At 55.5% G+C, this 20549-nt stretch overlaps 1 protein-coding gene across 1 annotated transcript in view; it reads right to left on the reverse strand.

The window, feature by feature from the left end:
* Positions 1-2749: 2749 nt before the first annotated feature.
* The window catches only part of UNC5B (unc-5 netrin receptor B), a 92612-nt gene continuing 74812 nt past the window's right edge, over positions 2750-20549 (reverse strand). The window contains exons 5-17 of the mRNA XM_054174751.1: positions 19512-19692; positions 17989-18156; positions 16514-16678; positions 14882-14914; positions 11329-11523; positions 9796-10194; positions 8152-8239; positions 7891-8059; positions 6978-7211; positions 5299-5448; positions 4882-5046; positions 4601-4791; positions 2750-3143 (exon numbers count right to left, since the gene is read on the reverse strand). Coding sequence (XP_054030726.1) covers positions 2978-3143; positions 4601-4791; positions 4882-5046; positions 5299-5448; positions 6978-7211; positions 7891-8059; positions 8152-8239; positions 9796-10194; positions 11329-11523; positions 14882-14914; positions 16514-16678; positions 17989-18156; positions 19512-19692 — 2304 coding nt within the window. The 3' untranslated portion in view covers positions 2750-2977. The remainder of the gene's footprint in view (positions 3144-4600; positions 4792-4881; positions 5047-5298; positions 5449-6977; positions 7212-7890; positions 8060-8151; positions 8240-9795; positions 10195-11328; positions 11524-14881; positions 14915-16513; positions 16679-17988; positions 18157-19511; positions 19693-20549) is intronic.

Here is a 20549-nt window from a genome sequence, read left to right on the forward strand (position 1 = left end):
ACTCAAGAGGACCTCCCCCTGCAGGTCTGAAAAGTGGGGAGAACCACCCCCCCCTCCACCCCCCAAACACAAAACTGGGTGGATACAGACAGCTGCTGCCCCCCTGGAAGGAAGGGGAAGACAGATGTGGATGGATGGGGATGGAGGCAGAGGTGAGACGGATGGATGGACGGACAGGCGGTGGTGCATGAGCCAGCCAGCCAGGATGAAAGCGGGAGATTCAGATGCGCCCCCAAAGGAGAGCATCTCCATCTCAGCCCACAGAGCACGGCAGTGCTGAGGAAAGGAGCCCCATCAACCACCCAGCAGCCACTGTGGAGCCATCAGCTCTTGCTCTGACTCCAAATGTGCGTGCTCCCCCTCAGCTCACAGACAGGGGCTCGGCCATCGGATGCTCTAACGCAGCCTAAGGGCCGGCTAAAAACCCTTCCGACACGACACAAGAGCCCACCCAGCAGAAGCCTTCCCCTCCACGGGAAGAACATCCCCCTTCTCCCACAGCAAGAAATGAAGCCCACCCAGAGAGCCAGAGACACAGCAGGGAGCAGTTCCACACAGAATCATCCAGGTGGGAAGAGGCCTCCAAGATCACCAAGTCCAACCCATCACCCAGCCCTATCTAATCAACCAGACCTTGGCACTAAGTGCCTCACCCAGGCTGGTCTTAAACAGCTCCAGGGACCTCAACCCCACCACCTCCCTGGGCAGCCCATTCCAGTGGGCAATGTGTTCAGAACTTCTAAGATCAAGCCTAAACCTCCCCCTGCACAGCTTGAGACTGTGTCCTCTTGTTCTGGGGCTGCTTGCCTGGGAGAAGAGACCAACCCCCACCTGGCTACAGGGGGTTGGAGAGAGCAAGAAGGTCTCCCCTGAGCCTCCTCTTCTGCAGGCTAAGCAACCCCAGCTCCCTCAGCCTCTCCTCCCAGGGCTGTGCTCCTCCCCAGCATTGTTGCCCTTCTCTGGACACCTTCCAGCATCTCAACATCCATCTTGCATTGAGGGGCCCAGAATTTCAACCACTGCTTCAAGAGCTGCCAAGAGGAGGCCTCACAGCCATGCCCATGCGATACTGCAGGCAGCTCCCCTCAAGCCACCCTGTGAAGGCGACGCTCTCGCTCATGTCAGGGCTCCCTGAGTTCGCTCTGCTCCCCAGCATCACCCCAGGATACTGGGCCAGGGCATCACAGCCCAAAGCAGGACCTGCTCTCAGAGCCTGCTCTTAATACTTGCACTGATGCGAGGATCCACAGCTTGGCTGTGTGACCTAACCTAGTCCTGAGCTTACCATCCCTGGCCTATTCTTTTTCTGCTTTAAATACCAGACACATCCCTAAGGTATAGCACTTGCTGAAGAACTAATTTCTATCTGCAGGCAGCCTACAGCTTTACCTTCATTGAGACACCACATCTTTGTGAGGAACCTACCCCCCCCTTGATCCTTCCTACCCTTTGATTACTTTGCCATTCATTCCACAACTTCTCCACCCTTAGAAAAAGTCTACTACAGGGAAAAACAAAGAGAAAAGGAGGATGGAAACCCCATCACCAGAAGATGCCATCCCTCACATGAAAATGCTCAGCTTGGAGGAACTGAGGTCTTCCTCCCCACCCCAAGCCTCTGCTGAAATACTGCATCAAAAACTGGGCAGGAGCACAGGACCCCCCCAGACCAATGTGGTTTGCAAAGGGGCTGCACCCTGACCTGCCAACCCCTCTGCTCTCCCCAGGACCCTCCACGAGCTACTCATCACCTGCCTCTGAGCCCAGGTTTGGTGTGCTCACTGTGGGTTTAAGACATCCCCACCCTCACCTTTGCCCAGCGGGTCGGTGCAGGAGTGAAATCTTTGGTTTGTACTGAAGTGATGTGAAGGAAGGTGCAGGCATCCTGAAAAAAAAAAAAACCAGCTCCCCCCAGATGATCCCAGGGAAGAACTGGTTAAAAACACCCTTCTCTGGACCCCCTCCCCACCCCCATCCCTCTTTGCAGGCAGAGAGGGGCTCCTCAACTCCACAGGGCGCCGCTGCTGGGAGAAGGGCAGTTTGCAAGGTGTGTTGGGGGGGGGTGGGGTGGGTGGGGAATAAGCCCCCAAAACTCTTGGGGAAGGTCTCAGGTGGCCCTGAAGCGGAGGGAGGGTAGAGGCACTTCACCCTACAAGACTCCCCAGGAGGTCCCAGGCCATTGTAAACACACTGTGCTCCACGCTCTTTTCCCTGCGGAAGGATGTCCACCGCAATCTCTCTCTCTCTCTCACCACCACCCCCGCCCACAGCAAAGCTCTTGCTCCCAGGCACCAAAAAAAAACCCCAAAGAGGTTTATTAAATCTGACTTCTTTTTGTTGTTTGGTGTTTTTTTTTTTTGCTTTTCTTTGCTTTTTTTTTTTGTTTGTTTTTCTTGTAAAAAGGACTCATCCATAGATCTGGATAATAAATTCTTTGCGTTTCCTAAGAAACTCTTCTTGGTTGGGGTTGGGTTGGGTTGGGTTGGTTTGTTTCTCTCTCTCTCTTTCTCTCTCTCTCTCTCTCTCTCTTGTTTTCTTTCTTGTTTGCCTTGCTAAGCTGTCTTGAAGCTCTTGACAGAAGCCTTCGCCTCGATTGTACTCAGCTCTTCCACGCAGAAATGTTATTAGAGGAGAAGGAGGAGCAGGAGGAAGAGTGGAACCCAAAAGGAAAGAGGAGGAGAAGGAAAGCCCCTGTCCTGACTTGAGAAGCCCTAACTCCTCCCCACACCACGAGGAGGAGGAGGAGGAGGAGGAAGAGGAATGCTGTGTAACACTTGAATTGCTTTGTAAACGCTGAGGATGGGTCTCTAAGGCTGACAGTGACGCGGGGAGGGAGGGAGGAGCGCTGGCCTCGGCCCTTCCTCGCTCAGCCGCTGCCCGGGGCTGGATGTGCCTCCCCGCTTCCTGCCATCAGGGAAGGGTCTTCCAACCCTTGCCCCACCACAGTTTTTTATCCTCCTGGTTGTGAGGAGCATCATCAGCAGTCTCCCTCCGTGGCCATGACCACCAGCATCTCGCTCTTGCCCATCTCTTCTAAGGCACTGGCCAAGGTGTTGAGATCGCCGTCGTCTTGGTGCTGGGCTTCCCATAAGTCCAGGAGCACCCCAGTGGGGCTGGCTTTGGTGGCAAAGTAATTCAGATACCTACAAAGGGGAAACAAGAGAGGAGGTCCACGTTGGTGCAGTGCCCTTGGGGGGTGGAAGGAATCACAGAGTCAAAGAATCACACAATGGTCTGGGTTGGAAGGGACCTCCAAAGGTCATCTAGTCCAACCCCCAAGGAGGAAGGACACTGGAGCAGCAAATCTGTCTACAACATGAGGGATGGAACAGCACTAGAAGTGGGTAGATTGAGATTGGATGTTAGGAAGAAGTTCTTCACTGTGAGAGACTGGCACAGGTTGCCCAGGGAGGTGATAGAAGCCTCATCCCTGGAGGTTTTTGCAGCCAAGCTGGAGGTGGCTGTGAGCAACCGGTAGTGTGAGGTACCCCTGGGCATGGCAGTGGGGTTGGAACTGGCTGAGCCTTGAGGTCACTTCCAACCCTGACAATTCCATGATTCTATGAAGCTTGATGGAAATGCCATGACACAAATGCTAAAGCCCTCCAGATGTTATCTTCAGCTTTTATACAGAGCTGGCATGCATACAGAAGCAAGACAAGCTTTGTTTTGCTGGAATTACCCTCCCTTCCTTCAGTCTTTGGAGGTGAACCCAAGCAGAAGCCAGCACAAGCATAGTCCCAGCTATATACAGGCCAGTTCAGAGTGACCAGAGACCCAGGACTGTGGCATGGATGGATGCATGGATACAGATGGCTTTAACTCCACAGACCTATATCCCTATTTGTCCTACAATTATTTTGGTTGGAAAAGACCAGCAAGTCCAGATCATCAAGTCCAACCATTAATCAAACCAAGTCACTACCAAACCATGTTCCTCAGCATTACCAGGCTGGAACACCTCTGCTGTGAGGACAGGCTCAGAGAGCTGGGGTTGTTCAGCCTAGAGAAGAAAAGTCTCCAGGGAGACCTTAGAGCTGCCTTCCAATACCTGAAGGGATCCTACAGGAAGGCTGGAGAGGGACTTTTTGTGAGGTTGTCTAGAGACAGGACAAGGGGGAATGGTTTGAAGCTGAAGGAGAGGAGTTTTAGACTGGATCTTCAGTACCAGCGTGGTGGGACTCTGGAATAGGTTCCCCAGGGAGGTTGGGGATGCCTCCTTCCTGGGGGTGTTCAAGGCCAGGTTGGATCAGGCCTTGAGCAAGCAGAATCATAGAATCACCAAGGTTGGAAGAGACCTCAAAGATCATCAAGTCCAACCTGTCACCCAAGACACCTCATGACTTCTGTACCATGGCACCAAGTGCCACGTCCAATCCCCTCTTGAACACCTCCAGGGAGTCTAGTTGAGAGGTGTCCCTGCCCGAGGCAGGGAGATTAGAGGAGATGCTCTCTCAAGTCCCTTCCAACCTTAAGCCATTCTATGATTTATAGGTGGGCCTATATAGCTGGACATGGCCTAACTGGATGCCTGGATTAGGGAGGGTGCACAGAGTGAAGGACACAGGAAGGGAAAGCAAAGCACGAGCAGACCACCCACCGGTCCATGGAAAGCTTCTGGGCGAGAAGCCTCCAGTCGTTTCCTCTGGAGTTGGGGGCATCCAGGCTGTTGCAGATCTTCTGCCTGATGGAGAGGGGGATTTTGAAGGCATAGGGTCCCACCTGGGCGGTGCTGGTGGTGGCGCTGCTGCCGCTGTGGTGGGAGCGCAGGGTGTCAAAGGTGCTGGTGTGCTGCGAGGAGACGAGCAGGGAGAGCTGTTACGGCACAGAGCGCGCCCCGGGCGCGTCCTCTTGCTGCCCTCCCGCCTGCCAGCCACTCACCTCTCCCAGCGCGATGTGGAGCTGGAAGATCTGCCCTTCCCCTTCCACCTGCCGCACGCAGATCTTGCAGGTGAGCTCGGTGGAGGCCTGGCTGTACCTCTCTAAGGTGAAGGTGCAGTGCAGAGCTCGCTGGCTGCCGCTCCAGATGTGGTAGAAAGGGATTTCCTGCAGATCACCAAAGCATGGGCTCAGCAAAGGCTCCAGCAGCTTCCCTTGGGAGGATCCCACCTCCTCCAGACTCCCCACGGGGAGGAGGTGGACCCCACAGACCGCATCCCACCGGGGGAAAGACCGACTTCAATCCTTCAGGAGACAACTCTGGAGGTAAGACCAAGGTGCTCACAACTCCCTGGTGCCTGGCTGAAGGTGGTGTCCCCCCGGTCCGGGCCGCCAGCCGCTCCGGCCTCAGCCCCTCACCTGGTACTTGGCCAGCAGCTTGCTCCTCCATAGTGCATGAGGGATGTCGTGGATGGAGAGACGCAGGTTGTGGTAGCTGTCCTTGAAGGGCAGGGGCTTGGGCTCCTCCAGCAGGTACCCACCCAGCGTCCGCTCCAGCTCCAGCACCTCCTGTGGGCAGCAGGACAGGCAGCATGAAACCCAGGAGAAGAGCAGGGGCTGCTCCTCTCCCCACTCCAGAGCCAAAGCCAGGCGTGCTCCTGCCAAGAGGAGCCGGCGGCAGCAAGCAGCCCACCAGCCTCCTAAGCAGAGCAGCTTCTGCTCTGCCTTGCCAGCCGCCCTCCAAGGACTTGCCAACCCATCTCACATGCCATCCCCACCTATGCCAAACTCCCTTCAGTGGTGCCCAGGACAGGACAAAGAGCAATGAACACAAACTGGAACCCAGGAGGTTCCATCTGAACAGGAGGAAAAACTGCTTTGGGGTGAGGATCCTGGAGCCCTGGAGCAGGCTGCCCAGAGAGGTTGTGGAGTCTTCTTCTCTGGAGAGATTCCAAACCCACCTGGACATTAGGATGCTGGGCAAGCTGCTGTGGGTGCCCCTGCTTTAGCAGGGAGGTTGGATTGGATGATCCCCAGAGATCTCTTCCAAGCTCCATCATCCTGGGATAACTTGGATTTTAGAACAGATGAGCCTCTGTACTCCTCAGACAGTGCCAGGGTCCAACACAAAGGTCACCCAACCTGTCTTTAACACCATCCCAGAATGGCACCAGCAGCTCTCAGAAAGAAAATGCCATCAAGGAGCCAGAGTGATGTCTCCATCCCCACCTAGAGGCACTGCAGCAAACCCTGACAGCACAGGGCAAGTCACTGGGAACCCATCAGCCACCACACCGCTGGTCCAAGCAGCCAAAGCATCACAACTCAAGCTTCCAGTGCTGCACTTGGTGCTATCTAGGCCACAAAACCCTCCCCAGGGAGGGCAGAGAGATGTCTCCATGCAGGACTAATACATTCTGTAGAACACCAAGACAAACCACAGCAGCAAGTGGTGGTGTTTTGGGTTTGGTTTGTTTTTCCATGAGGAAAAAAACCCTCATTACTCTGAGGGTGCTGGACCAGGCTGCCCAGAGGCTCCTTCTCCAGAGACCTTCTCCAAACCTGCCTGGCCATGGGATCACAGAATTGCTTGGGTTGGAAAAGACCTCTCTGAGATCCTCAAGTCCAACCATTGACCCAGCACCACCATGGCCATTAAACCATGTCCCATAGTGCCATGCCTGCTTGGTTTTGGAACACCTTGAGGGACTCCACCACCTCAATCTGCTGTGTTGAACTAGATGATTTCCAGAGATCCCTTCCAACCCCCACCATGCTGGGATTCTGTGATGGCATGAGAAACCCCAGCCAGCAGCAGCAGCAGCTGCAGCAAAACCTCTCATGTGAGGTGTGCAGGAAGGGAGCCCAGCAGGGGAGCTGAGCAGCACCTTCCTTGTTGCCATCAGGGAGGGTGAGGGAGGACAGGGAGATCAGTAAACACACTCATTGTTTCACTGTGGTCACTTTGCAGGCAGTTGCATCAGGTTGCCTGCTCCCTGGGGCCAGGACATCCCGAGAGGCGCACCAGGCAGCAACTCACTGCCAGCACAAACAGGCTTTGGGAAGGAGGGGGCAGCCCATGTTGGTGTTAATGTTACCTTCAGAGCATCTGGTGTGTCCTCCAGGCAGTAGACCTTGAGGCTGTACTCCAGGGAGGTGCAAATGGTAGGTGCAAAGATTGCCAGCTGGAGCCTCTTGATGGCCGACCTGGAGTAGGACTCTCCCACAAAGACGTAGGTGCCAAGCTGGTCTAGCAGAATGTGGCAGGACTTGGCTTCCAGCTGGCAGTAGCAGGGAGTGTTGAGGGTCTCCTCATCCAGGGTCACAACCTCCTAGAAGCAATCAAGACCGAGGGTCACAGCCCATCCATCATCCAGGGGAGGTGTGCTGGCGGGGGCTGCAACCCACAATGCTTGTGGCCTTCTGTGGCCGCAGGGATTGGGTTCATAGGATGTTAGGGGTTGGAAGGCACCTCCAGAGATCATTGAGTCCAACCCCACTGGCCAGAGCAGGGCCAGAGAATCCAGCACAGGTCACCCAGGAACACATCCAGATGGGGCTGGAAAGGCTCCAGAGAAAGACTCCACAACCTCCCTGGGCAGCCTGTTCCAGTGCTCTGTGACCCTCACAGTGCAGAAGTTCCTCCTCGCAGTGAGGTGGAGCCTCCTGTGCTGGAGTTTCTATCCATTATCCTATCCCAGGGTGCAGCTGAGCAGAGCCTGTCCCCTCCCTCTTGACACCCAGCCCTCAGATATTGATAAACATTGATTAAATCCCCTCTCAGTCTTCTCTTCTCCAGCCCAAACAACCCCAGGGCTCTCAGCCTCTCCTCACAGGGCAGTGCTCCAGTCCCTTCAGCATCCTTGCAGCCCTCTGTTGGACTCTCTCCAGCACATCCCTGTCCCTCTTGAACCAGGGAGCTCACACCTGGATGCACTATTCCAGGGGAGGCCTCAGCAGGGCAGAGTAGAGGGGGAGGAGAACCTCCCTGGAGCTGGGTCCCCAGCTTACCTCCCAGTTGCCCTGGTGGGACTGTGTTTTCAGCTGGTAGATCCAGTCCGAGGAGCCGACGTCGGCGCAGTGAGGCAGGGTGAGGACCACCGGGCGGCAGAGCAGGAGGCCGGTGGGGCCGCAGGTCACCGCCGGGCTCAGCACCGTCTGCGTGCCCTCCGAGGGCAGCCTGGGCAGGGGAGAAGGGCACACTGCTCACCAAGCAAGCCTCCCAAGGCCAGCAGGAGGAGCAGCAGCCGGGGTGGCGGTGGTGTGACTTACAGGGCGTTCTCTGCCTTGTTGAGGACCAGGTACATCTCGTAGAACTTCCCCTGGGGGATGGCCCCGTGGGGCACCAGCAGGCTCACCCCTAGCATGGCACAGGCAGGAGTTAGTCACAGAAAGGAGGGACAAACCACCCCTCCACCCTGCTGGGGAGGGCAAGGCCAGCCCACAGCACCACAGGAGAAACATACAGAATTAACCAGGTGGGAAAAGACCTCAGAGATCATTGAGTCCAGCCTATCACCCAGCACCATCTGATCAACTAAACCATGGCACCAAGTGCCTCATCCAGGCTCTTCCTAAACACCTCCAGGGATGGGGACTCCACCACCTCCCTGGGCAGCACATTCCAATGGCCAATCTCTCTTTCTATGAAGAACTTCTTCCTAACATCCAGCCTAAACTTCCCCTGGCACAGCTTGAGACTGTGTCCTCTTGTTCTGGTGCTGGGTGCCTGGGAGAAGAGACCAACCCCCACCAGGCTACAGCCTCCCTTCAGGGAGGTGTAGACAGCAAGAAGGTCTCCCCTGAGCCTCCTCTTCTCCAGGCTAAGCAACCCCAGCTCCCTCAGCCTCTCCTCACAGGGCTGTGATCCAGACCCCTCCCCAGCCTCGTTGCCCTTCTCTGGACACATTCAAGTCTCTCAATGTCTTAAATTGAGGAGCCCAGAACTGGACACAGGACTCCAGGTGTGGCCTAACCAGTGCTGAGTCCAGGGGCACAATGACTTCCCTGCTCCTGCTGGCCACACTATTCTTGATGCAGGCCAGGATGCCATTGGCCTTCTTGGCCACCTGGGCACACTCCTGGCTCATGTTCAGTCAACATCACCAGGTGTTCCTCAGCTACAAGATACTGGCCCTGGATTGATGGCAGGGCTAGCCAGGGAAGTGCCAGGAGGTTGTGACCTCCACCCTGAGGAGTCTGGCTTTGGAATAGCTTCCTGCCTTCCTTCTGAGGAGCAGCTGAGGCAGCTGGGGTTGTTCAGTCTGGAGAAGAGGAGGCTGAGGGAAGACCTCATCACTCTCTACAGCCACCTGAGCTTAAAGCAGCCTCTTCTCCTTGGTGGCAAGTGACAGGACCAGAGGAAACAGAAGCTGCACCAGGGGAAGTTCAGGCTGGATGTTAGGAAGCACTTCTTCACTGCAAGGGTTCTCAAACATTGGAGTGGTCTGCCCAGGGCAGTCACTGTCCCTAGAGGTGTTTAAACAGTTTGTGGACCTGGTGCTTAGGAACTTGGTTTAGTGTTGACCCTTCAGTGCTGGGTTAGGGCTTGAACTGGATGATCTTTGGGGTCTTTTCCCCAACTGGATGTATTCTGAGATCCTCTGAGATCAAGACTGGAGATTAGGAAGAAATTCTTTACATTGAGGGTGGTCAGACACTGGAAGAGGTTGCTCAGGGAGGTGGTGGAAGCCTCATCCCTTGCAGTATTTTAGGCAAGGCTAGATGAAGCTGTGAGCAACCTGATCTAGTGTGAGGAGTCCCTGCCCAGGGTATGGGGGGTTGGAACTAGGTGAACCTTGAGGTCCCTTCCAACCCTGACAGTTCGATGACCTTTGGGATAGCAGAGGGCGGAGAAGAGCAACTCCTTGCTCATTCAGCGGCCGAAGTCACCCTCCTCCCCAGCCCAGGGCTTACCAGTGCCTGGTACGGTGAGCCTTCCTCCCAGGTAGCCAAATGTGCCGCTGGCACTGTTGCCAGGCTCCCGGGGCAGGCTGAGGAGGTGCTGGGAGCCCAGGGCTTTGTTCCTCACGTTGGCAAAGTGACCATCCCTGCTGCCGTCCCCGGGGTAGGTGCCGGTCGCGGGGACTCCCCCCAGCAGATCTGTGCCGTCGTGGAGCCCCGGTGAGGAGGAGGTGGTGGTGGTGGAGGAGTTGTAGACCTTGATCTTGAGGTTGGGGAGGGGGTCGAGCAGGGGGGAGTTGGTCATGGGGATCTTGTCAGAGGAGTCCTGCAGGGCGTACATGGGGCCACGGTACACCCCGGCGCTGGCCGTCAGGTCCGGCTGCATCGAGGGGTGCAGCAGCTGGGGGTTGTCTGCAGGAGGAGGAAACACAGGTGGGATAGAATAGAATAGAATTAACCAGGCTGGAAAAGACCTCAGGGATCATCAAGTCCAACCTATCACCCAACACCATCTAATCAACTAAACCATGGCACCAAGCACCCCATCCAGGCTCTTCCTAAACACCTCCAGGGATGGTGACTCCACCACCTCCCTGGGCAGCACATCTCAATGGCCAATCTCTCTTGCTGGGAAGAACTTCTTCCTAACCTCCAGCCTAAACCTCCCCCTGGCACAGCTTGAGACTGTGTCCTCTTGTTCTGGTGCTGGTGGCCTGGGATGAAGCTGGTGGCAGGAACGAAGAGGTGGAAAAGCACTGCTTGACTGGAAGACATGACTCTGAGAAAGCTGCAAGGGATGGAGGACGTGCAGAAGGTGCAACAGGTACAGCACTGGGCTGCAGCTCTCTGCCTTCCACCAGGCACTTGCTCAACAGAAGAGTGTGGCCAGCGGGTCCAGGGAGGTTCTCCTCCCTCTCTGCTCTGCCCTAGTGAGGCCACATCTGGAGGTACTATATCCAGTTCTGGGCTCCCCAGTTCAAAAAGGACTGGGGAGAGCCCAGCAGAGGCTGTGAAGATGCTGAGGGGACTGAAGCATCTCTGAGTGGAGGAAAGGCTGAGATAGCTGGGGCTGCTTAATCTGGAGAAGAGCAGCCTGAGAGGGGATCTAATCAGTGCTGATCAATACCTAAATGAGAAGGGAGCAAGAGGATGGGGGCCAGGCTCTTTTCAGTGGTTCTCAGCAACGGCACAGAAAGCAATGGGCTCAAACTGGCATCCAGGAGGTTCCACCTGAACAGAAGGAGAAGCTTCTTTGCTGTGAGGGTGCTGGAGCCCTGGAGCAGGCTGCCCAGAGAGGTTGTGGAGTCTCCTTCTCTGGAGGGATTCCAACCCCACCTGGCCATTGTGATCCTGGGCAAGCTGCTGTGGGTGCCTCTGCTTCAGCAGGGAGGTTGGACTGGGATAAACCCCAGAGGCTCCTTCCAACCCCCACCACGCTGGGTTTCTGTGACATTCCCCTAGAAAACTGGGGCTGGAGGTGCACCAGGGACCAATCTGACATTCACTGAGCTGCTGAGGAGGACCTGCAGGGGCTATGGCTCTTACCGTGCCGGGAGGTCTTGAAATTGACAGGGTGGAAGCCTCCGGTGAGAGCGGCTGAGGAGTCCGTGATGTCCGTGTCGAAATCCCGGCACCTCCTCCGGTACACCACCACCCCCACAGCCATCAGGATCACCAGGAAGACAAAAATGGCCACCACCAGCCCAGCATACAGGGCCACATCCCCCGTGGCCTCCAGCACTGCGAGGGATAGAAGCAATGGAAGGTGAGAAAGGAGCACCGGGAACGCTGCTTCCCCAAGCCTACCCCTGCCTCAGGCGTGGGAGTTTTAGGCTGTGCCTTTAAAATGTTCCACAGATCTGGGAACAGAAAGTGGTAGAATGTAAACAAATCATCCTTGGGTGTAAAAAAACACCTATTGGAGAGGTAGCCACCATAAGAAGTAGTCTGGTGAATCACCTTTCTCTCTTTTTTGGCTGCCTGGCTCTGGGAGATACTAACTTTGTGCTTCTGCTGGCCTTGGCTGCATTGCTTTGGCTAAGTTCTAAGGCCTCACTGTTCCTCCACTTGTCCACAGTACATTAGAGGTTGGAAGGGACCTCAAGAGATCATCAAGTCCAACCCCCCTGCCAAAGCAGGATCACCTAATGGTAAGTTCTAAACAGTCCCACTGGAGAGGTAGCTACCATAAGAATTAGTCTGGTGAATGATCTTTCTCTCTTTTGGGCTGCTTGGCTCTGGAAGGGACAAGAGGTGAAGAGAAGGAGGAGAAGAGAAGGAGGAGAAGAGAAGGAGGAGAAGAGAAGGAGGAGAAGAGAAGGAGGAGAAGAGAAGGAGGAGAAGAGAAGGAGGAGAAGAGAAGGAGGAGAAGAGAAGGAGGAGAAGAGAAGGAGGAGAAGAGAAGGAGGAGAAGAGAAGGAGGAGAAGAGAAGGAGGAGAAGAGAAGGAGGAGAAGAGAAGGAGGAGAAGAGAAGGAGGAGAAGAGAAGGAGGAGAAGAGAAGGAGGAGAAGAGAAGGAGGAGAAGAGAAGGAGGAGAAGAGAAGAGAACTAACCAAGTTGGAAAAGACCTTTGAGATCATCAAGTCCAACCTATCACCCAGCACCACCTAATCAACTAAACCATGGCACCAAGCACCCCATCAAGTCTCTTCCTAAACACCTCCAGTGATGGAGACTCCATCACCTCCCTGGGCAGCCAGTCCAACCCCCTGCCAAAGCAGGATCACTTAGGGATCATTTACAGCAGAGCCAAGACTGAAACTGCACCTCCATAGCACTCAAACATTGTCCATCACTGCTAATGTCCAAGGCCAGGCATTTGTATCCAAAACAGGGTGGGGAAAAAAAACCCTGTCATTAACTGAAGGTTGTGGTGCAGCTCACCTCCCTGTGGATTAGAGCCTAAGGGAGCACCAGGACTTGCTGCCAGTAAGCCTGGAAGAGAAAGCTGTCTGCCAAAGTGAGTTTTGCCTCCCCACTGATACTCCAAAGAGTCACAGATTACATCACTTGGAAGAGATCACCCAGCCCAGCCCTTGACCCAGCACTGCAGGGGCAGCACCAAACCATGGCCCTAAAGCAGCAGGCCCACAGCTCTCTTTGTGTCCAAGGGGGTAAGGGGGGGAGGGGGGCAGGGAGGGAGAAGCTGTTAGTAGCTCCCCTGGGTTTTTGCCAGGTGGGGTGGTTGTGCTGGTTATTAATTGTAAATACCTGTAAATATTGCCTAGTCTGTAGACATTCACTGCATTTCCTTGCAGATTGTAGTTTTTGCCTGTAAAGACAGCTTTCATTTGCTTCCAGCTGGGCTGGGCTGGCAAATGTAATGCATTTTCAACCCACCACAGCAGGAAGGGGAAGATGGGCACTGGGACTACTGGAAAGGCTGTGGCAGTCCAGAAGCCAAGAGTGATGCCCAGGGTGAACCCCACAGACCATTGGAGGACACCTCACCATGCCTCATGCAAACTTGAGCACCAAGAAGCCCAGCTCAGATTCAGGAAGCTATCAACCCTCATATGCTTATAAAGATCTGAGGGCTGGGGGTCAAGAGGGAGGGCACAGGCTCTGCTCAGCTGCACCCTGGGGTAGGGCAAGGGGCAATGGATAGAAACTACAGCACAGGAGGTTCCACCTCACCATGAGGAGGAACTTCTGCACTGTGAGGGTCACAGAGCCCTGGAGCAGGCTGCCCAGAGGGGTTGTGGAGTCTCCTTCTCTGGAGCCTTTCCAGCCCCATCTGGATGTGTTCCTGTGTGACCTGTGCTGGATTCTATGGTCCTGCTCTGGCAGGGGGGGTTGGACTTGATGATGGAGATGTTTAGGAAGAGCCTGGATGGGTTGCTTGGTGCCATGGTTTAGTTGATTAGATGGTGCTGGGTGATAGGCTGGAGTTGATGATCTCAAAGGTCTCTTCCAACCTGGTTAATTCTGTTCTACTCTACTCTACTCTGCTCTTCTCTACTCTACTCTTATCTTCAGGTCCCTTCCAACCCTTAACACCCTGTGATCCAGCAGAGAGAACCCTGAGGAGCTAACCTAACACCCACCCATGCATCTCCTTGTGGTAGTTTTAGGCTATGCCTTTAAATTTTTTTCACAGATCTTGAGCATAGAAGTAGTAAGATGTAAACAAATCACTATTGGGTGCAAAATAAAGGAAAACAGAGAGAATTCTAAACCATCCCACTGTGCATCCCACACTGAGCTGCTCTGGCAGAGTTAATGTTGGGGGAGAGGGGGGAAATTTCAGCCCACCACACTCATAAATGTGCCCCTCCAGAAATCCAGAAAGATCAGGTGTCACTGCCTCTACACAGACACCACTCAGCTCCCACATCTTCCCCTCCCCTGCCATCAGGCCTTCCATCTTTAAATGCTTGGTGTGTCTTGGACAGGTCTGCCCAGGAAGGAGAGGGATGAAGAGGGAAAGCGAAGCACAGCGAAGCTCCCAGCTCAACCCTTCCTCTTTCCTCCCTCAACGCTCCCCGCCCCAGCTCTTGGTTTCACACTGGAGTGAAGCCCTACCCCAAGCCTGCTGATCTCAGCCATGGTAGGATTATACCACTTGTGGGAGGTGTCACCTCATCCCCCAAGTTCCCCTTCTCTGGATGCCAGAAACAGGAACCCTCACGCCTCCAGCACCCCCAGCTCAAAGAAGGGGAACTCCTCACCGAGAGGTGTTGACACCTAGAGAGTAGCTTTGGTGATGAGACACCAGCTGCATCCTGGCTGCCTCTCTGGAGATACTCAAAACCCTCCTGGACACAAAGCTGCTCTGGGTGACCCTGCTTTTAGCAGAGGGGTTTGACTAGATGATCTCCAGAGGTCCCTTCCAACCCCCCCCCCCCAACCCCCATTCTCTGAGCCTGTGGTGCACCCAAGAACTTCAGGCAGCAAACAGGAGGGGGGATGGGAACAGAGGTGCAAAGTAGAGCATGGGGATTTAATGTACACAAGAGCTCTGGGGTGGCTGCTCCTTCTTCCCTCCAGGCCCCACCCCCTGCCCCAGCTGCTGAGGACCTCTGGCATGGATGTGACAAAGCAAAACCGAATCACTGCCTTGCAAAGAAACGAAATGGCCATGAAATGAACACTTACGGTGGCTTTTGGGCTCACTTAGAACTCTTTTATCTGTTAGGGGGGGAAAAAAAAGTTAGAAAATAAAAGGTGAAGGTGATGATGAGGATGAGATGAAAACAAAAAGGCAGCAGGGGGGAAGCCAGCCTGGGGGGGGCCACGAGGGGCTGCAGCATGGTGGGAAGGGATGGGAGAGCAACATCATCGTTCCCTAGGGCCTGAAGAAAGCCAGCTAGAAGCTTGGTGCTGGGGCATCATCCCCATGCCCAGCCAGCCCTTGGGGTGCACATTCCCAGCTAACAGGACTTCCCTGGCTGTGGCAGCGTTGAAGGGGACAGTGGTGTCACACAGCAGCAGGTGGCAGCATTGGCCACTTGGCCTCTGGTGTGCCCACCCAGAGCATAGCAGCACCAGCAGTTGTTGTTGCTGCTGTTGCTATTACCAGGGCTGAGCCAGGGCTCCTACCAAGCAGTGACACAGGTCAGATGTTTCCAGGGAGCTGAGACCCCATCAGCTTGCCCCAATGAACCCCAACCAGCTTTTATTTCAGTAGAGACCCCAAACCCAGCACTGCTTCAGAAGGCTTGAGGGGACACTGAGATTTAGATCCCACCAATAATCCCCCAAGACGATCGTTCCACCAGGTGACAACTGGGCTGAGCTTGGTTAAAAGACACAAGTCCAAGTCAGGTGGCAGCAGCACTGCTGCCTGCCCCTTTGGCTTGGGAGACGTTGCCAACAATGGCATGGGCAAGGAGGGGAGCAGCAGGGCCAGCAGCCCCCTGCAGAGCCCTGTCCCTCCACACTCACTCTGCAAGCACAGCCCTGTCCCTGAGCATACAGAGCCCCTGTGCTGAGCACTCACTCTGCAAGCACAGCCCTGTCCCTGAGCATACAGAGTCCCTGTGCTAAGCACTCACTCTGCAAGCACAGCCCTGTCCCTGAGCATACAGAGCCCCTGTGCTGAGCACTCACTGCAAGCACAGCCCTGTCCCTGAGCATACAGAGCCCCTGTGCTGAACACTCACTCTGCAAGCACAGCCCCTGTCCCTGAGCATACAGAGCCCCTGTGCTGAGCACTCACTCTGCAAGCACAGCCCTGTCCCTGAGCATACAGAGCCCCTGTGCTGAGCACTCACTGCAAGCACAGCCCTGTCCCTGAGCATACAGAGCCCCTGTGCTGAACACTCACTCTGCAAGCACAGCCCTGTCCCTGAGCATACAGAGTCCCTGTGCTGAGCACTCACTGCAAGCACAGCCCTGTCCCTGAGCATACAGAGCCCCTGTGCTGAGCACTCACTCTGCAAGCACAGCCCTGTCCCTGAGCATACAGAGCCCCTGTGCTGAGCACTCACTCTGCAAGCACAGCCCTGTCCCTGAGCATACAGAGCCCCTGTGCTGAGCACTCACTCTGCAAGCACAGCCCTGTCCCTGAGCATACAGAGCCCCTGTGCTGAGCACTCACTCTGCAAGCACAGCCCTGTCCCTGAGCATACAGAGCCCCTGTGCTGAGCACTCACTCCGCATGCACAGCCCCTGTCCCTAAGCACTCACTCTGCATGCACAGCCCTGTCCCTGAGCACTCACTCTGCAAGCAGAGCCCTGTCCCTGAGCACTCACTCTGCATGCACAGCCCTGTCCCTGAGCACTCACTCTGCATGCAGAGGCCGTCGGTGCAGTTCTTGGAGTCGAGCAGGAGGCCGCTGCAGTCCTTGCCGCCGTTGCGGGGCGCGGGGGCAGAGCACTCCCGGCTCCTCCAGTGTGTGCACTCCGTGCTGCAGGCTGACCACTTGCTCCACTCCGTCCAGGCGCCGTCCACTGCAGCCCAACAAGAACAGACAACATCAGAACAAGGCTGGGGTCATCCCCTTGGGGCTCGCTCCTCAAAGCTCCTCTCCATGCTTCCAGGAGATCTTTGGGTAGCCTTGTCCCAACCACTCTGCAGATATCTCCCCAGCGTGGCCAGCAGGTTGAGAGAGGTGCTTCTGTCCCTCTGCTCTGCTGAGACCTCATCTGGAGTACCGTGTCCATCTTTGGGGCCCCCAGCACAAGACAGACATGGACTTGCTGGAGCAGGGCCAGAAAGATGATCCTAGAGGGCTGCAGCACCTCTCCCATGAAGACAGGCTGGGAGAGCTGGGGCTGTTCAGCTTGGAAATCTCCAGGGGACACCTTAGAACTACATTTCAGTATCAGAAGGGGAACTAAGGGAAGGCTGGGGAGGGACTCTTTAGAAAGGCTTGCAGTGATAGGATGAGGGGCAGTGGTTTGAAACTGGAGCAGCGGGGATGCTGCACTTTGGCCACAGCAACCCCATGCAGTGCTACAGGCTGGATCAGTGGATGGAGAGCAGCCAGGCAGAAAGGAACCTGGGGGTGCTGATTGACAGATGGCTGAATATGAGCCAGCAGTGTGCTCAGGTAGCCAAAAGGCCAATGGCATCCTGGCCTGCATCAGAAATAATGTGGCCAGCAGGAGCAGGGAAGTCATTGTGCCCCTATACTCAGTGCTGGTTAGGCCACACCTCGAGTCCTGTATCCAGTTCTGGGCCCCTCAATTTAAGAAGGACATTGAGACTCCTGAACATGTCCAGAGAAGGGCATTGAGGCTGGGGAGGGGTCTGGAGCACAGCCCTGTAAGGAGAGGCCGAGGGAGCTGGGGTTGCTTAGCCTGGAGAAGAGGAGGCTCAGGGGAGACCTCATTGCTCTCTACAACTTCCTGAAGGGAGGTTGTAGCCAGGTGGGGATTGGTCTCTTCTCTCAGGCAAGCAGCACCAGAACAAGAGGACACAGCCTCAAGCTGTGCCAGGGGAAGTTTAGTCTGGAGGTGAGGAGAAAGTTCTTCCCAGAGAGAGTTGTTAGCCATTGGGATGTGCTGCCCAGGGAGGTGGTGGAGTCCCCATCCCTGGAGGTGTTGAAGAGGGGACTGGACGTGGCACTTGGTGCCATGGTTTAGCAGTCATGAGGTGCTGGGTGACAGGTTGGACTGGATGATCTTTGAGGTCTCCTCCAACCCCAGCTCCCTCCAGGTGCTCCTCACCAGAATAGTTGTCCAGACCCTTCCCCAGCTCCGTTGCCCCTCTCTGGCCACGCTCTCCAGCAGGGGCCAGGTTTCTGCATGGGCCTTACCTGGGCAGAGGGTGGTGCAGGGGATTTTCTGGAAGGGCTGCCCGTCGCAGAAGGAGCCTCCGTTGAGCGGCGCGGGGTTGGTGCAGGTGCGGGTGCGCTTCTGCCAGCCCCGCCCGCAGCGGTTGTTGCACGGAGACCACTCGGACCAGGTGGACCAGCCGCCGTTCACTGCAAGAGGAGATGGCCAGCCTTAACACCTCAGTGGAGCCCACTGCTGCAGGCACTACAGCTCAGCCTTAGGGTTCACCAGGTCCTTAATGCCGCCCTGCAACACCTCACCCTCCGGGAAAGCCAATCGTGAGACCCCCTTCTTGCGTCACCTGCCCCACGCAGAAGATGCTCAGTTCTGCTGTGGTCCTTTTCCCACTTGGCAAATATTACTTCTTCCTTTGCACCTGGACACAGATGATCTTTGGTTTCACAGCCAGCTGCAGCTTTTCAGCTGCTTTGAGAGTTACAGCAATCGGGCTGGGTCCAACCTGCACCCTCTTCCCCATGAGGGTGGTGAGACACTGGCACAGGTTGCCCAGGGAGGTGGTGGAAGCCTCATCCCTGGAGGTTTTGAAGGCCAGGCTGGATGTGGCTGTGAGCAACCTGCTGCAGTGTGAAGTGCAGGCTAGATGTTAGGAAAAAGTTCTATACAGAGAGAGTGATTGCCCATTGGAATGGGCTGCCTGGGGAGGTGGTGGAGTCACCATCCCTGGAGGTGTTCAGGAGGAGACTTGATGGGGTGCTTGGTGCCATGGGTTAGTTGTTTAGGTGGTGTTGGATTGGTTGGTGGGTTGGACGCGAAGATCTTGAAGGTCTCTTCCAACCTGGTTTATTCTGTGTATTCTATGTGACCCTGCCCATGGCAGCGGGGTTGGAACTGGCTGATCCTTGAGGTCCCTTCCAACCCTAACAGATGTCTGATTCTATGAATGCCCTGGGTGGTGAGGGGTCTGGAGCACAAGCCCTATGAGGAGAGGCTGAGTGAGCTGGGGTTGCTTAGCCTGGAGAAGAGGAGGCTCAGGGGAGACCTAATTGCTGTCTCCAACTCCCTGAAGGGAGGTTGTAGCCAGGTGGGGGTTGGTCTCTTCTCCCAGGCACTCAGCACCAGAACAAGAGGACACAGTCTCAAGCTGTGCCAGGGGAGGCTCAGGCTGGATGTTAGGAAGAAGTTCTTCATAGAGAGATTGGCCATTGGAATGTGCTGCCCAGGGAGGTGGTGGAGCCCCCATCCCTGGAGGTGTTTAGGAGGAGACTGGCTGGGGTGCTTGGTGCCATGGTTTAGTTGATTAGATGGTGCTGGGTGATAGGTTGGACTTGATGATCTCAAAGGTCTTTTCCAACTTGGTTAATTCTATTCTATCCTATTCTATTCCTATCCTATTCCCACCCTATTGCTATCCTATTCCTATCCCTATCCCTATTCTATCCTATCCTATCTTTTCCTACCACTCCCAGGATGTGCCTCTCTCTCCTCTCAGCTGGGGGGTATGGCCAGCAGCAAGGGTGCCCTCCCCAGGGGCAAGGGCCAGTACCGTAGACGATGACGGCCGCCGTGGTGCTGCGGCGCTTGGCCACGATGTTCTTGGCCATGCAGGTGTAGTTGGCAGTGTCCAGGAGGCGAGCCTGCTTGATAATGAGGTTGTGATCGATGGTGATCAGGAAGTTGGTGTCCTGGGTGGGATCGATGACGTCCTCGTTCCTCAGCCACTCCACCTGGCAAAGCGAAGGAAGGGACTGGGTGAGGATGGGGATGAAGCTGAACCAGAACCGAACGCTCGGCCAGGAAGAAGCTTGCCACAGCTTCCAGTGGCAATGCCTGTCCCACCTGTGCCCCCCACCAGGAGGGTCTCCACAGGCCCCAAAGCTGAGCTAGGACTCCCCAGTCCAAGAGGGACAGGGAGAGAGTCCAACAGAGGGCTACAAGGATGATGAAGGGTCTGGAGCACTGCCCTGTGAGGAGAGGCTGAGAGCCCTGGGGTTGTTCAGTCTGGAAAGAAGACTGAGAGGGGATTTAATTACTATTTAAAAGTATCTGAGGGCTGGGGGTCAAGAGGGAGGGCACAGGCTCTGCTCACCTGCACCCTGGGGTAGGACAAGCGCAATGGATAGAAACCACAGCACAGGAGGTTCCACCTCAACCTGAGGAGGAACTTCTTCACTGTGAGGGTGACAGAGCTCTGGAACAGGCTGCCCAGAGAGGCTGTGGAGTTTCCTTCTCTGGAGACTTTCCAGCCCCATCTGGATGTGTTCCTGTGTGACCTGCACTCTATGGTCCTGCTCTGGCAGGGGGTTGGACTCTATGATCTCTGGAGGTCCCTTCCAAGCCCTCACATCCTGTGATCCTGTGACTCAACTGCTTCTCTAGGCTGCTTGGGAAGGGTGTGAGCCAATATCATCACTGATCATGGCTGCAGGCATGACCAAGGAGAAACATCAGTTTAGAGGGGCTGAATTCACTACCCCTCAGACCAGCCTAGCACCTGCCCCAAAGCCCTCCCCACCTTCATCACCAACACCACTGATGTCCTCAGCACCACAACCACTGACTGCCTGGCACTGCCTCTGACTCT

The sequence above is a fragment of the Dryobates pubescens genome, chromosome 30 (assembly GCF_014839835.1).
Source record: "Dryobates pubescens isolate bDryPub1 chromosome 30, bDryPub1.pri, whole genome shotgun sequence".
Classification (NCBI taxonomy): Eukaryota; Metazoa; Chordata; class Aves; order Piciformes; family Picidae; genus Dryobates; species Dryobates pubescens.